The sequence below is a fragment of the Alosa pseudoharengus genome, unplaced genomic scaffold (assembly GCF_046254945.1).
Source record: "Alosa pseudoharengus isolate Yale_2024_CS ecotype anadromous, Long Island Sound unplaced genomic scaffold, YU_APseudo_1.1 YU_APseudo_1.1_scf_21, whole genome shotgun sequence".
NCBI classification, from domain to species: domain Eukaryota; kingdom Metazoa; phylum Chordata; class Actinopteri; order Clupeiformes; family Clupeidae; genus Alosa; species Alosa pseudoharengus.
Genome location: NW_027468674.1, coordinates 23,097,492 through 23,111,044, shown reverse-complemented (window position 1 = coordinate 23,111,044; position 13,553 = coordinate 23,097,492). Strand labels below are relative to the sequence as shown.

Here is a 13,553-nt window from a genome sequence, read left to right as displayed (position 1 = left end):
TGTTGGCTCGGGCAGAAGGGGCTGGGTAAAATGCCCTGTCAAAAACTTGAATACAGCTTTCACTCCATTTTCAAGATGAATGCATTTTGAAGATGGGGTTAGAATGTCCTTGCGTATTTCACTCCAAAGTATGAATGGAAAAAGGGCAGCCGAATTCAGGGAATTCTTCACCTGTGTTACCCACTGGCATCAAAATGTTTGACTGTAAGGCATATTTTTTGTTTGATATTAAGAGTCCTGTGATGCCTTACAAAACAGCGAGGTATCTAGCAGTCTGCTGTCATTAGTGAGCCTGTGTGTACAATATCAACAGCATATCATCATTTTCAAATGAGTCACACAGACACAACCCTTTCCACAGACTGATTGAATGTTCCCTGTGCCTGCTGTGTCATTGTTTGCATATTCATTATATCGATAAGCTGAACAATTTGCTTTAGTTTCAATAGCAGTTTAATGATTACACTACTTGTAGCTGATGTTTGAGGTAGAATAATGTCTGGTCTTAGCAGAGAGGAGAGCTGGCAGATCCGTCACTGCTTTGTTCAAGAACCTGAAGATAATGACAAAGTACACAATTCCTAATGGGAGCCCTTGCACGCTACTCGATATCCTTACCTTTTTGAACAGACGTAAAGAATAAAGCCTTTGACTGCTTTTTATTGTAGTGATACATGTAGCCTTGTACAAGTCAAATGGTTTGAGAGTAAAACTAACTGTAAAATATAGAAAGCTCAGAGCTAGATAATATATAATATTCTCATGATTGCATAAAAACATTATCACACGAAACTCTCCCAGTTGGTGATCCCCTTCATAGTGATCACAACTTGTTTGCTCTTTTTCGATTGTAAATGCTCATTTATTTTATTATTGCAATACCTTGTTGACACACCTGCATGAGTCTATTGGGAAAAACCCACCATCCTGTGACCATTTATGTCAATTTATTGAAACACAGGCTACAACTTCACATCTGCATATATTAAGTAAGTAGTGTTTTATAAATAGTGCAATGGTATAGTTATGAACAGTTGCTAAAGTCAGTGTCCCCCCAAAATGAATACAATGGTGGGTAAGTTCAGAGACATTGGTGTTTTTTTAGCAATACCATGCAACATGTTTTGTGTTTTGTTGTCATCTTCAAATTAATTTGTTTTCACTGGCCATTCTCCCACCAGCAACATTTAAACTAAGCAGAGGATGGCCATTAGAAACCTTTTGTCCCAGATTACAATTTTGTATTCAGATTCTTGTACATATGTGTGCAGTCATTTACCATAACAACATCAAACAGAAATACGATATCTAAGCACCAGCCTCTGAAAAGGTGTGCTTGCTCAGATGGTTGCGTTGAGCTGTGAGCCATGTACACACACACACACACACACACACACACAAAGGGTGTATACAGAGGGTGAGTACGGATCAGAGAAGCGTTTCGTTTAGAAGACCTTTTCCATATTAATGGTTGGTGATAAAAGGCAACCTTCTACATGTTCACAAAGAGTGTGCAGTGGACGCTTATCCCCTTCATCCATTTTGACCACTAATCAGACATGAGACTGGAGCACTAATTATAGAGCCAGTGCGAAGATTAAAGTATACCACCAGTAAAAAGATCTAGTTATAAGCATGGGACTACTCTAGATAAACAAACTCCACTGTTAAAAACACTGAGGGTTAGGCCAACGAGGCTCATTCTTGTTTGTTCTCAAGCCGTTTCGTCCACATTGAGCCTCAGCTGATGGTAGTCATCTCATATCTGAGGCCTGGTGTGAGCTTTCAACCAAGACAAACTTGGCCAAGAGCGCCATCTACTGTTTATATCCATTATCCAACCAGATAATGGATATAAATACCAAATACACTAATGTTCAATGTATAGTTCAGAGGGGTGTGATACAAATGTATGTAGCTGACTGACCCAGATAACATTGGGAGTAACCGTTCATCTCTAAAAGAACACTGCACTAATCAGCTATGTTTCTTAAGCGCCGTGTTTGGAGATCCGTGGTTACTCCTGAAGTTACTTGGGTAGGCCAGTAACCTTGCTTCATAGTAGACCCCTCAGGTATTGAATGGATGCACACAAGGACAGATACATACATTAGTTATTTTTTAATTTAATATATAAAAGGCATTTACCCACTGAAGCAGAACAAACATCTATCACTTATTTTTCTCCTTGAGGAACATATACCATTTGAATAAACTTTTTTTGTCCAATCTGAGCAGACTAAAATAAAAAAAAATAAAAATTGGGCAAAGACATTGCCAACTTTAACACAAAGTACAAACACTGCAGACAGGGAAAACATAAAAGAAGAATTAAAAGGAGAGGGGAAAGAGGAGGTCAGAGATATAGGGACAAGGTAAGTGCAGCTCTGGTTGGAAATCACGCAGGAAAATATTTCCTTTTTTTAAGTTTCTTCACAGTTCCTTAGGGGGGGTTCTGCTCAGGTCCTGTATAGGTTTCTCTACTCATTAAACATGCAAGCTCAGATGAAGTGTTTTGTTCAAATACGAATGGAAATATATCTCTTATCTTATAGGTTATTTGTTAAAATATGGGAAAAAAAAATCTTTAGATGTAACAAAAAAAACATAATTTGGACTCAACAGAAAAATAAACACAAATCCACTGTATCGATAGTGTTTTTTTTTTTTTTTTACAGAGAAACTACATTCATTCTGATAAAGTTAGAGTCTGTTTTTTTTTCTTTCAAGATGTTTTTTTCTTTCTTTTTTTTTTAAACCCTAAAACTTGAATGCTTGTGAATGTGAGAAGATCCCATTCTGGTGTTGTCCCAGTTGCTTTTGGGTGCCTTGGTAAATGGAAAAACACACACAAATAAGACTATGATACACATGTACCACAAAATACTGCATATCTAGTTAGGACTGCATTAGGTAGGTTTTACATAAAGGCTAGCTGCCATGGTACAGGACAATAGTTCCACACATTCTCCTATTGTGGAACTTAATTTGGAACACCTTGGCGGTTCCAAGGTTAGGTGTTTTTATGCTACTAAATAGAATAGAAGATATTCCAATCTGTTACACAACATGATAACTTTTGCTTGCTTGTTTGTTTGTTTGTTTGTTTGTCAACAAACAACAGTCATGACGCTTTGAAGACTTGCTCCTTCATCCACTGCAACTTCTTTTCTAAAGGACTTCATAAATAGCAGCAGTATGGTTGTGTCCATGGATCAGGTAAAGAAGTTGCAGTCCCCACTTCAAAACAAAACTGGCTGTAAGCCACTGTGAATATCTGCATACAAAATAGCATTGGATGACGACTTTAGAGACATATTGTCACTTCTAAAGTGTTTTGATTGTGTCATGCTTTCTGATAAGTCATTCAAATTTGGAAAGGTCCAACCATCATCCCTTTGCCTTTTTATTTCCAGTCCACAAAGAGGTAGTGGAGGTGGAAGGTTCTAGAACCTCCTGAAGACCTGGGTGGTTGTTCTATGAAGTTTAGGTAGGCCTTGGGGTTCAAATACAGTTTCATTTTCTGGTTATGTGTAAAGGCTTCATGTGCTTTGCTCACTGTACACTTGAAGTTATCCTTCCTTTTGTTTGCATTCCTCGGCCCTCCTGGTCATTTTTGCACCAAACGCATTGTCTTTCCACTTCGCCTACGTCCTCAGAGATGACACTTTCCCAATCCATCTGTGTTCTTAAAACATGTGGTTTCCTTTTTTTGGCACCATTGAAATCGGTGAAATAAGTAATGATGGAAAATGACTATGGCCAAAAAAAACGGGGAAGAGAAAACAAGAAATGAGAGACTCTCGGGTAACAGGATGAGAATGGAAGGAGAAGCCCTATTCGTCGACCGCCTGCTTGTCTCTGTCTGTTGTCACGGCGAAGACTACTCCACCTTCCGTCTCGTCCTCAGTTTTGAGCTTCTTGGGCTCCGACTGTTCTGACGGCTCTCCGTTTTGGCGCTTGGTTGGCAGGGAGGCCGACGCCGAGGCGTGGGTTGCCAGTAAGTGGAGGGGACTTGCCACTGCTGAGAGAAACAAGAGAGGCCACCAAACTCAGTTACTTTGTAAACACAACGGTCTCCATGGAGATTGGAGAACATCAGATAGTTATGCTGGTTCGAGTAGTTATTTTGTATGGATTAGGTTTAGTTTGATATTCAAAAAGAATTCTACTAAACTAAAAGAGCTGAAGTGCATCTTATGCCTCTATATGTCATAATCTATATGCATCTTATGCCTCTATATGTCATAATTAAAGTCAACACCACAGCCAGTTGTTGAAGGCATGCTCCTCACAAGCCTGCTGGTAAACTGTACTATATAAACAAGCAAACTCCGCAACACATTTCTGGCTTCATAAGCCCTTAAGTGCTGGCCTTCTATAACATTCCTATCAAACAGAAACATTGCTGAGACCGTGCTCACGGGACACTTAACACTTTTACATGTGGCCTCATGGAATGACTGTCCAGTTTGAAGTAGAGAAAAACCAGTACGTATACACAGCTCACCCTCATATAATCTACTCAGTGTATGTATGCATGTGCAGTTCACATGCATCAATGAGATCACAGATCTCCAGACATCATAATCATTTTTCATTCCATTTCCACAGGGAAACTATTTGCCCTTCATGCAACGGAGCAGTGCTTTGCGCCATTCCAACATACTGGCATATTACCATGCAGTGTTGAGGGATACACCTCCGCATTTTTTGGTGTCCTTCAGTCTCATAAACCATTAATCTGCATATTATCTAATCCCAAAACAGAGCACATTACCATCACAGGCAAAGTTCAGTTCAGTTCAGATATCTTTATTAGTCCCCGAGGGGCAATTCGGTTTACAGCCAACCCATCCATTAAGGGGTTAAAAGTTTAAAGAGTGCATTAGCATACACTAAATAAATATATGCAATGTTAAGAAAGATAATAGACAAATAAATAAGTAAATACTGCAGCAGTCATACATCACCCATCTACAGACACACACACACACACACACACACACACACACACACACACACACACACACACACACACACACACACACACACACACACACACACACACACACACACACACACACACACACACACACACACACACACACACACACACACACACACACACACACACACACACACACACACACACACACACACACACACACACACACACTTCGCCTACCAGTGACGGAACATAGCAGCAGAGTCCAAGAAGCAGTATTGTTGTAGTTATGTGCATTCTTTTAACAGTCTTATATGATGTTCATTTAACAATCTAATAGCAGAGGGAATGAATGAGTTGGCATAGCGGCTAGTTTTACGTATTGGCACATGGTACCGCCGACCTGACTGCATGATAACCAATTTATTACTGAGTACATGATTTGGTTGGCAAGATATTCTTTCTGCTTGAAGCACCAAAGTGATTTACATGCACCACAGCCATCAAATATTAGCCTCTGCCAGACTGGCGGGGTGACAGAACTGAGTTGAGGAAAATACTAAGTATAAGTAAGTATAAGTATATACTCTTTTGATCCAGTGAGTGAAATTTGGTCTCTGCATTTATCCCAATCCGTGAATTAGTGAAACACACTGAGCACACAGTGAGCACACAGTGAAGTGAAGCACACACTAATCCTGGCGCAATGAGCTGCCTGCAACAACAGCGGCGCTCGGGGAGCAGTGAGGGGTTAGGTGCCTTGCTCAAAGGCACTTCAGCCATGGCCTACTGGTTGGGGTTCGAACCTGCAACCCTCCGGTTACAAGTCCAAAGCGCTAACCAGTAGGCCACAGCTGCCCCAACTAGCTCATACTAGCCATTACAACCGCTGTTCAAGCATGCAAAACTTCATGGCTTAAAAGGATTCAACGTTAAAGCTTAAACCACAAGCCAATATTAAATATTTGAAGCATACATTTGAAGATATTACCACAAGCCAATATTAAATATTTGAAGCATACATTTGAAGATATTTCATGACTTTTCAAGTTTGGCTGTAAAGACAGAGTTCATAAGCATGGTTTATATCAATGATACGAGTCAAGTATAGTCAGAAGCACTGACCTGTGTTTCCTGCCGATGAGATGGCAGCGCTGATGGGCACTACGTGCGTGCCGTTCTGTGTGATGGTTTTGATTGGCAGTTGGTGCTGACCCAATGGAGCCTGCTGCACCAAGGTAACAGTCTGGAGGGGCGTGCCTTGGGAGGTCTGAATGAAGCGACTGGCCCCACCTATAGAGGCGTTTGAGATGGCAGGCATTGCTTCTACTTTCACTGCAAATACAAAAATGGAGGAGGAAGAAAAAAAAAAAAAGGAAAAAAAAAAACACGTTCAATGAAATGCTACTAGCAGATGCACTGCACAGCCACGTATGATCAACCCATCATACAACCACTCTCCTAAAAAAACAAGTTTTACTGACCATTTTGTGAACAATGGAACACATCAAATCAACCCCATAAAAACACCACACACAGGAAGACGCACACAAACAGAGAGAGACAGAGTGATTAAGTGTCTGAGTGCATGTGAGAGTGGGGGTGGGAGAGGGAGACAGAGACTAGAAAAAGCTGTAATCCTTCACCTTTGACCTCCGAGTGGTCACCACCGTTCTGCTGCCCCGACTGGGCGCTGGCAGTGTAGGCGGCGTTGGCCGTGTAGGTAGCGCCGGCAGTGAGGCTGGCCACCGTGGTGACTGCCACAGCCGGGAGCTGGTGAACCACGTGTAACGTCTGCACCACGGTGGGCTGGGGCGAGGAGGATGAGGAGGAGGAGGGGGTGGAGACGGGCGAGGCCATGGCGTAGGTCACCGGCTTAATGGTCTGGGGGAGTTGCCGCTGAACGGTGATTAAGACTGGCTGGCCGGCCATGGGAGACCCTGGAGGAAAGATGGCGGACAGAGATATAAAGGACCTGTGTGTGTGTGTGTACAAAGTCACTTAAATAGAAAAAAAAAAAACCTCTATTTTAACCATGTACAGAGATATTTCAGCTGTGAAGGATCCAAAGGTTCTTTGTACAAAAAAAAAACACATTAACAATTTAAAGATTCTAAACAAAAGCTTTTGATTCAAAGTAACGATCTGTCCAAGTAATCTACAAGTAATACTATCTGAAGTAGTGTTACGATAATCCATGCTAATAGCAATCAGGTACCAAGGGTATTATTTTGATAAAAATATAAACAATAATAGAGGCTGTGCTGATTGACATGTCAGCATATAACACGTGCAGCATTTTATATCGATTTTTCATTTTCTAGCCATTCTTTTCAACCTTCATTCAACTGACATTTTCAGTCCTCTTCTCAGATCAAAATTGTTTTATATAAAATTGGCAGTTCTAATCCAAATCTAATCAGTACAGTTTTTCAACTCAGAAATCCAGTCCAATCAAGCAATAACCACAGACCCAGCTCTACACAGGCCGTTCCCCGGTGGTCTACTTCGGTTTGTCCATTTGCTGTTGTCTGCTTGTCGTCCTTGTTTGTTAGCCTTTATGAATACTTCAGCGACAGTCAAATGCACTTACGTCTGTACGTGTTTGAATTATTAATTTGGCTGGTGTGCTGAGTGATGGGAATTTTTTTTTACTGTGCACGTCTTATTTATATCCATCTTCTTGCAATTCTACTGACCTGGATAAGCCTTACGCTAACAACCACTTTCAACTCAAACTAATCAAGCAAGAAAAGAACTGCTTTGCAATAAACCAAAGTTATTGTTTCATTGATTTGTACAGTCTAACTGATAAAGAAATGGGACATCTTTGACCCTGCTTCATAGCAAGGTCAGGCCTTCATCATATACTCTTTGCCTTCATGATCACAACCCTCAGTTAGGTTTGTTTTTACTGGCCGGCTTTCATATTACCGGTGGCTTCCAATAAGTTGCAAAAATTGTTCACTTATGATCAGTTCTGTGCAATTCAAGTGTGCTGCATTGCTCAAGACTGGTTGAGACAGCATGAAGAAAGGCCATTATAATTCATGTCAAGATCATTTTTCCTTTTTGAGCTGGGCAGACATTTAGACATGATTCTAAAAAGCAAGGAATGATTAAGTATAATCTCCAGCACAAACGCATCAGACGAGCTTTAAATGATAATGGGACAGCTGAGATTTTATGTCCCCGAGTTCCTCCTTTGTTTTCAGATATTTTATTGTGGTTATGGAAACGAGGAAACGCTATATTTAAATCACTATGAATCTGGAGCAGCTTAATATAGAAACCGACTGTGACAACCCAGACAAGAATCCCCACCTTCTTCAAAAAGGGTGTAGATGAAGCTGGAAGTGACAAAGCGCTAGCATCATGAAGATAGGCTTTAGCTATCTGAACGTCATACTGAACCTGCTTTAGATTACAGTGAGACAGCCACTTCCTTCCACTGCTAGTGAAAGGCCAAAAACAATGACTGCCCTAGAAATTATGCTCCACTTCAGAAGGTCTACTTAAGTATATAGTGTCACCACACACATATCGCTATATCTAAAAATATGCTCAAAATACATAAGGATGTGTCATTAGACCTCTGAAGTTCACCTACAAAAGGACCCCAAAAACTGGCATTTTGCCCATATAAGGAGTTTTGTAGGCAAACTTTAGAGGTCTATGTTGGTGTGGGAAGTGGTTCTCACCAGGGGCATTCTGGGTGAAGCGTGCCTCTTGAATGACTGCAAGCTTGGGCTGGACAGGAGTGGTAGAGGCGGCGGCTGGAGTGGGGGCAGGGGTGGGCTCAGGCTCCATGGGAATGGGAGAGCCTTCACGCGATAAGCTCTCGGGGGTCTGCACCCCGCTGGAGTGGGCGGAGAGCCCACCTGCATGGTTCGGAGAGGCGGGCGCACTCCTGAGAGACAAACAGGAGAAGCAATTAGTGAGTGATTAGCTTGTTACTTGTTAATTAAGCTGACAGGCCTTGAAAAAAGCACCTGGATGACACATTTAAGCCATATTCAGGATGCACATAGTGCTGCTAAAACTGGTGAGATTGGAAATCTTTTGCCGTTTGTTTTTACATTGCTAAAATAATCCTTAGGCAACAGTTAATACCAATGCAGAATAAAAGATCACTTAACACTTTCAAGTGCCATTGCGAAACTCTAGCACATTCGATTTGCAGAAATTCTGTTTTGGTCTCCTGAGGCAAACCAGACATGGGAACTGTTGTAAGCATTACAAATGGAACAATTGTTTTGTTTTAGTTTAAGGTTTGGTCTTTGTTATGTTTGTCTGCACCAACACTCCTGAGAGATAAACATCTTTAACAGGGAGCTAATTTTAAACAAAGCCTTCAGGCAAGTGAGGCAGAGTACCAGCCTCAAAAATATGTCTAGACATTTAATACTGATACACTACTGATACATTCAATTTAGACTAAACATAAACAGATCATAGCAAACATACAGGAATTTGGGAATAACTTTAAAAAAATGGGGCAATTCTGTGCAAAACTGTCACATCCATAACGCCAACACAATGCCATGGTAGTTGCCGTTATGGACGTTACAGTTTTGCGTGGAATTGCCCATTCTTAAATGTTTGATGACTCTTCTAAACAGCCACATGCATTGGTCGAGTTACCTGGAAGAAAGGGGACCTAGTGGAGTCCTGAAGCAAGGCACCCGAGGCCTTCGCTTCCTGAAAGCCTGCTCTATGAGCTTGCCCTCCGATGAGGGGTCTATTCTCCAGAAAGACCCTTTGCCTGGTTCCTCCTGGGATCTGGGCACTTTAATAAAGTAGCGGTTCAGTGACAGATTGTGACGGATTGAGTTCTGCAACAGGAAATGAAGGTTAGTGGTAAATACGGCCACAGTGTTAAGAAAGACAAACAAGTAGGATTATTTTGTACTTATTTTTTCTTTTGCTGATAGAAAAAGCAACGGATGCCTATTTCAGTTCTGACTAATGCCTTTTGGCAAACATCCCAGAGCTCTTTTTTGTGGTCTATTTTGCAATTGTCATGACCTAGAGACACCCTTACATCTCTGTTAGGGCCCCCCATTGACACATTAAATAAATATAGATTGCACTGATTATCCCTGTGGCTGCACAAATAGTCATGTCTTTAAAAGTCACACACACACACACACACACACATTCTGCCACCCAAGCAATCAGCATGCATCATTCTGACAAAAAATATTAGAACAATTAAAAAACACTTTCTGCCACCCAACCAATCACCATGCCCCCTTCACAACTCACCTGCCAGCCCTTATCTGCAGTCCTATAATACGGGTAGTTTTTAGTGATGTGCGTATAGATGCCATTCAATGTGAGTTGCTTGTCTGGTGCCATTGTGATCGCTTGGACAATCAACTGTGCATACGAGTAAGGGGGTTTAGAGTCATCCTGTGAAATAAACACACAATAGCTTATTAATGGACAAATACAAATGTACATTGGGTACCAACTTCAAATCATCTTGCTCCTACTTCCATTTCAGAATAATTTTGTTTAGCCCAAATGGACAGGGTCAATCCAGGAACCCAGATAGGGAGGCAACTACTGATTTTCATAACGGAGTTGTGGATTACCTTCTCAATTAAACGATTAATTGTTTGATCGATAAAATGGTCAGAAAAAGGTGAAATATGTCATTCAATCATTGCTTCTGAAAGCCCAAGATTATGGCTTCAAATACTTTATATTGTCCACACGCCTAGCTATTTAGTTTACAGTCACAGAGGAGTTAAAGTTTTAGAAGCTGCAATCAGAAGATTTTGAGGCGTTTCCCTTAAAATGTATTAATTGTTGGATCCCTAAAACCAGATATGGTTTATTGATTTAGTATCAAACACACAGGTCAAACAACAAGTAGGCACTTGCCTTTGGACTGTCCCCTCCTGAGGCGTCTTTGTCATTCTCTGACTGAGAGTTGTCCCCGATGAATTCGGCAGTGAGTCCGCGTCCCATCCTGTAGCTGGACAACCCCGCCCCTCTGGGGCTGGATGGACAGGAGTTGGCAGCGCTGCAGCAAGGACACAATCATGAGCTCTTCACCGAATTCATCTCAGGTAAAGAACCACTCAAACTATTGATTTCTCAATTGCATGAAAACACGACGACAACGACAAAAGCTTCAGCCAAGTCACGCTTGTGCCAAATGACTGAATTAACACATTTTTCAAGTCAAATAACTATGCGTGTTGATCTTTTTTCTGCTCTGCAGCGTATACTGCATATCTGCTACTGGTTAACTAATCATAAGAAACTGCTGGCAAGTGTGTGCTGATGTCATGATGTGAGTATGAAGGGTTACCTGATGGTGCTGGTGGGGGAAGGGAGGGGACTCATCAGGTGAGTGATGTTGTCTGGAATGTTAATGGTCAGCGGGGATATCTGAGGCTGAACCGCTTTCACTGGGGACTCGGGGGCGTTCCTTCGTTCCTTCTTGTCAGTTGCCAAAACTGTGAAAGTGATCTTGATGTTTGTGCTGGGGAAACGGAAAGTGCACCTTCAAAGTAGAGATAGAGAGACAGAGAGTGAGATATTATAGCTGCTGTGAGGATAACAAGAATCTACACTGGCAACTGAGAGCAAGGGTCAAGTGAAGTCCCACCTTAGAAGGCTCTCATTCAAAAAACAACTGCATAGCTCAGTTTTGTGCAAGACAATAACATCAGACTTGTTTCTAAATTCATAAATGAAACTACAGAGCACTGGCTGCAGTGTTTTCCCCCTTAGCTAAAATGGGTTAAGCTCAGTAACAGAGTACTTAACACCATGCACAATAAATATGAATTTGTACGGCATAGGAGCCTAGACTCTAGGTTGGGGCTTTGACCTATCTGGGTTTTGTTTACATGGGTGAGAAACTGTGCTAGAGAGGAAACAGGAACGGTGTTGGCAAAATGAAACTAACCATGAGCTTTCAGTTTACAGCCAAGTTGATCTAACATTGCTCAAGTTTATATGAACCCAGTCCGGTCTCAGCAGTCTGCGCTTAGTGTGTGCGCCAAAACAAGTCTTGGTTCCGTCAATGGGGAAACAAACAATGGGTCGGGCCGAGCCATAAACAACCCCAGTAAATCGACAAGGTGCTTCTGGACAACGCAAGACCGGCGTACTTTGGCTAACATCAAATATATATATAAAAAATAATAATAATAAAAAAAGAGTCGTGGTCCCATCTCGAATGTAAACAGTAAGCTAACGTTCACCAATCATATTAACCTTATGGACATTTGCTAGTTAATGATAGCTAGCGCATACTGACATACATCGGGGGGCCTGGTGTTTTAAGTAACTGAAACACGCAAAGCCCTTTTGCCACATAAATTAACAATGAATGATTGTGTAATGATGGAATTGTGACAGTGATCATATTAAAGGCATGGATGATCTTATCAAACAGAGACTTAGCGTCAGTGACGCATGGGTCTGTTAGCTCAGCAAATCATGCTAACTTCGCGCATCGGCTTAGCTAGCGACATGAAACCGGTATCCAAAGATTGCGCAGAGCACGTGCTACATGGGGAAACAAAACAATAACACGGGAGACCAACAATAAATAAGAAAAACGTTAGTTTGCCATTTACATTGCATATCTGACATTTGTTTAGATGTTCATCTTACATTCGTGGAAGCTGCAGAGGAGGAGCCCCTCGCCTTTGGAACACCCCATCCACAAACACCCCATTTTTGCCGAGACATCGAAGATAGAAGTCGCCGCTGCCCGTGCCATCTTCGCCCGCAGTAAATATTTCAAGGTGTCTTCGTGAAATAAAACTTGAGTGACCCATGCTGACATCCACGGACCCGTGAGAAGAATTTCGACCGATGGTTACCGAGCGCTTCTTCATAAGATACTCGAATTCTCGGCCCTCAAGCCGGGCGACTGCCGACCCTGACATCCCGCTCACCACCGCCATTTTATGGTGTTTTATTTATAAATCGTTGGGAATCTGGAGCTGAAAATAGCTAAATGTTTTAGATAAACTGTTTCCAATTAAATACTTCGTAGACGGTCTCCAACGTTATGTCTTGATACAAAATATATAACGTGGAACGTGCCAGCCCAGGAACAGCGGCTCCAACACACCGCCGCGACAGAGAGAAAGAGGGTACAACAGAACCTCCTAAACAAACAAAAGGGGTGGGATGTTTATAACTGATCGCGTGCGCAACCAATGTGCTGGCGGTTTCGCAAAGTAAGGAAATCGTAGCTACCAATGGGAGCCTCAAATAAAGACACACAGAGAGCTGAGGTTGGTTGAGTTGCAGCGTGACACGCAGATCCGTGTATTCTACAAAATACGGAAAGAAAACTCACATGGAGAGGCATTTGTCACGCATTTAATCAATATCTGTACCATATTACATTATTCGGGATTGTGTTGAACAGGTCTATGATTCAAAACACTGGGACAAATAGAAGGAAATAACGAGCTAATGTATTTTGGGGTTGCATTACGAGGGGAGAGCCATCCATCACATTGTAATGGATTGCCCTTTTAATTTTTGGATATGTTAACTGGCTAAATATGTAACGTTACAGGGATAATCCTAATTATCCTCGTGAAACTCAATTTGAGATTTC

At 41.7% G+C, this 13,553-nt stretch overlaps 1 protein-coding gene across 1 annotated transcript; it reads right to left on the bottom strand.

Annotated features, from left to right (window-relative positions):
• Positions 1-2,110: 2,110 nt before the first annotated feature.
• Positions 2,111-13,054, bottom strand: foxk2a (forkhead box K2a). Its single transcript, XM_076298191.1, has 9 exons — positions 12,590-13,054; positions 11,274-11,468; positions 10,841-10,982; positions 10,217-10,363; positions 9,593-9,783; positions 8,650-8,858; positions 6,595-6,888; positions 6,074-6,283; positions 2,111-4,024 (listed from the first exon to the last, which is right to left on the bottom strand). The coding sequence occupies exons 1-9, from the start codon at positions 12,883-12,885 to the stop codon at positions 3,837-3,839; spliced, it is 1,872 nt and encodes a 623-aa protein (XP_076154306.1). The 5' UTR covers positions 12,886-13,054; the 3' UTR covers positions 2,111-3,836.
• Positions 13,055-13,553: the final 499 nt, after the last annotated feature.

What these genes read in the sequence shown, in the direction of transcription:
- foxk2a (XM_076298191.1), bottom strand. Translation starts at nt 12,885, where the DNA reads ATGGCGGTGGTGAGCGGGATGTCAGGGTCGGCAGTCGCCCGGCTTGAG. An exon ending in CCTCTGCAGCTTCCACGAAT is followed by an intron (nt 11,469 to 12,589) that starts GTAAGATGAACA and finishes TCTACTTTGAAG; the next exon opens with GTGCACTTTCCGTTTCCCCA. An exon ending in CTCATCGGCAGGAAACACAG is followed by an intron (nt 4,025 to 6,073) that starts GTCAGTGCTTCT and finishes TGTTTCTCTCAG; the next exon opens with CAGTGGCAAGTCCCCTCCAC.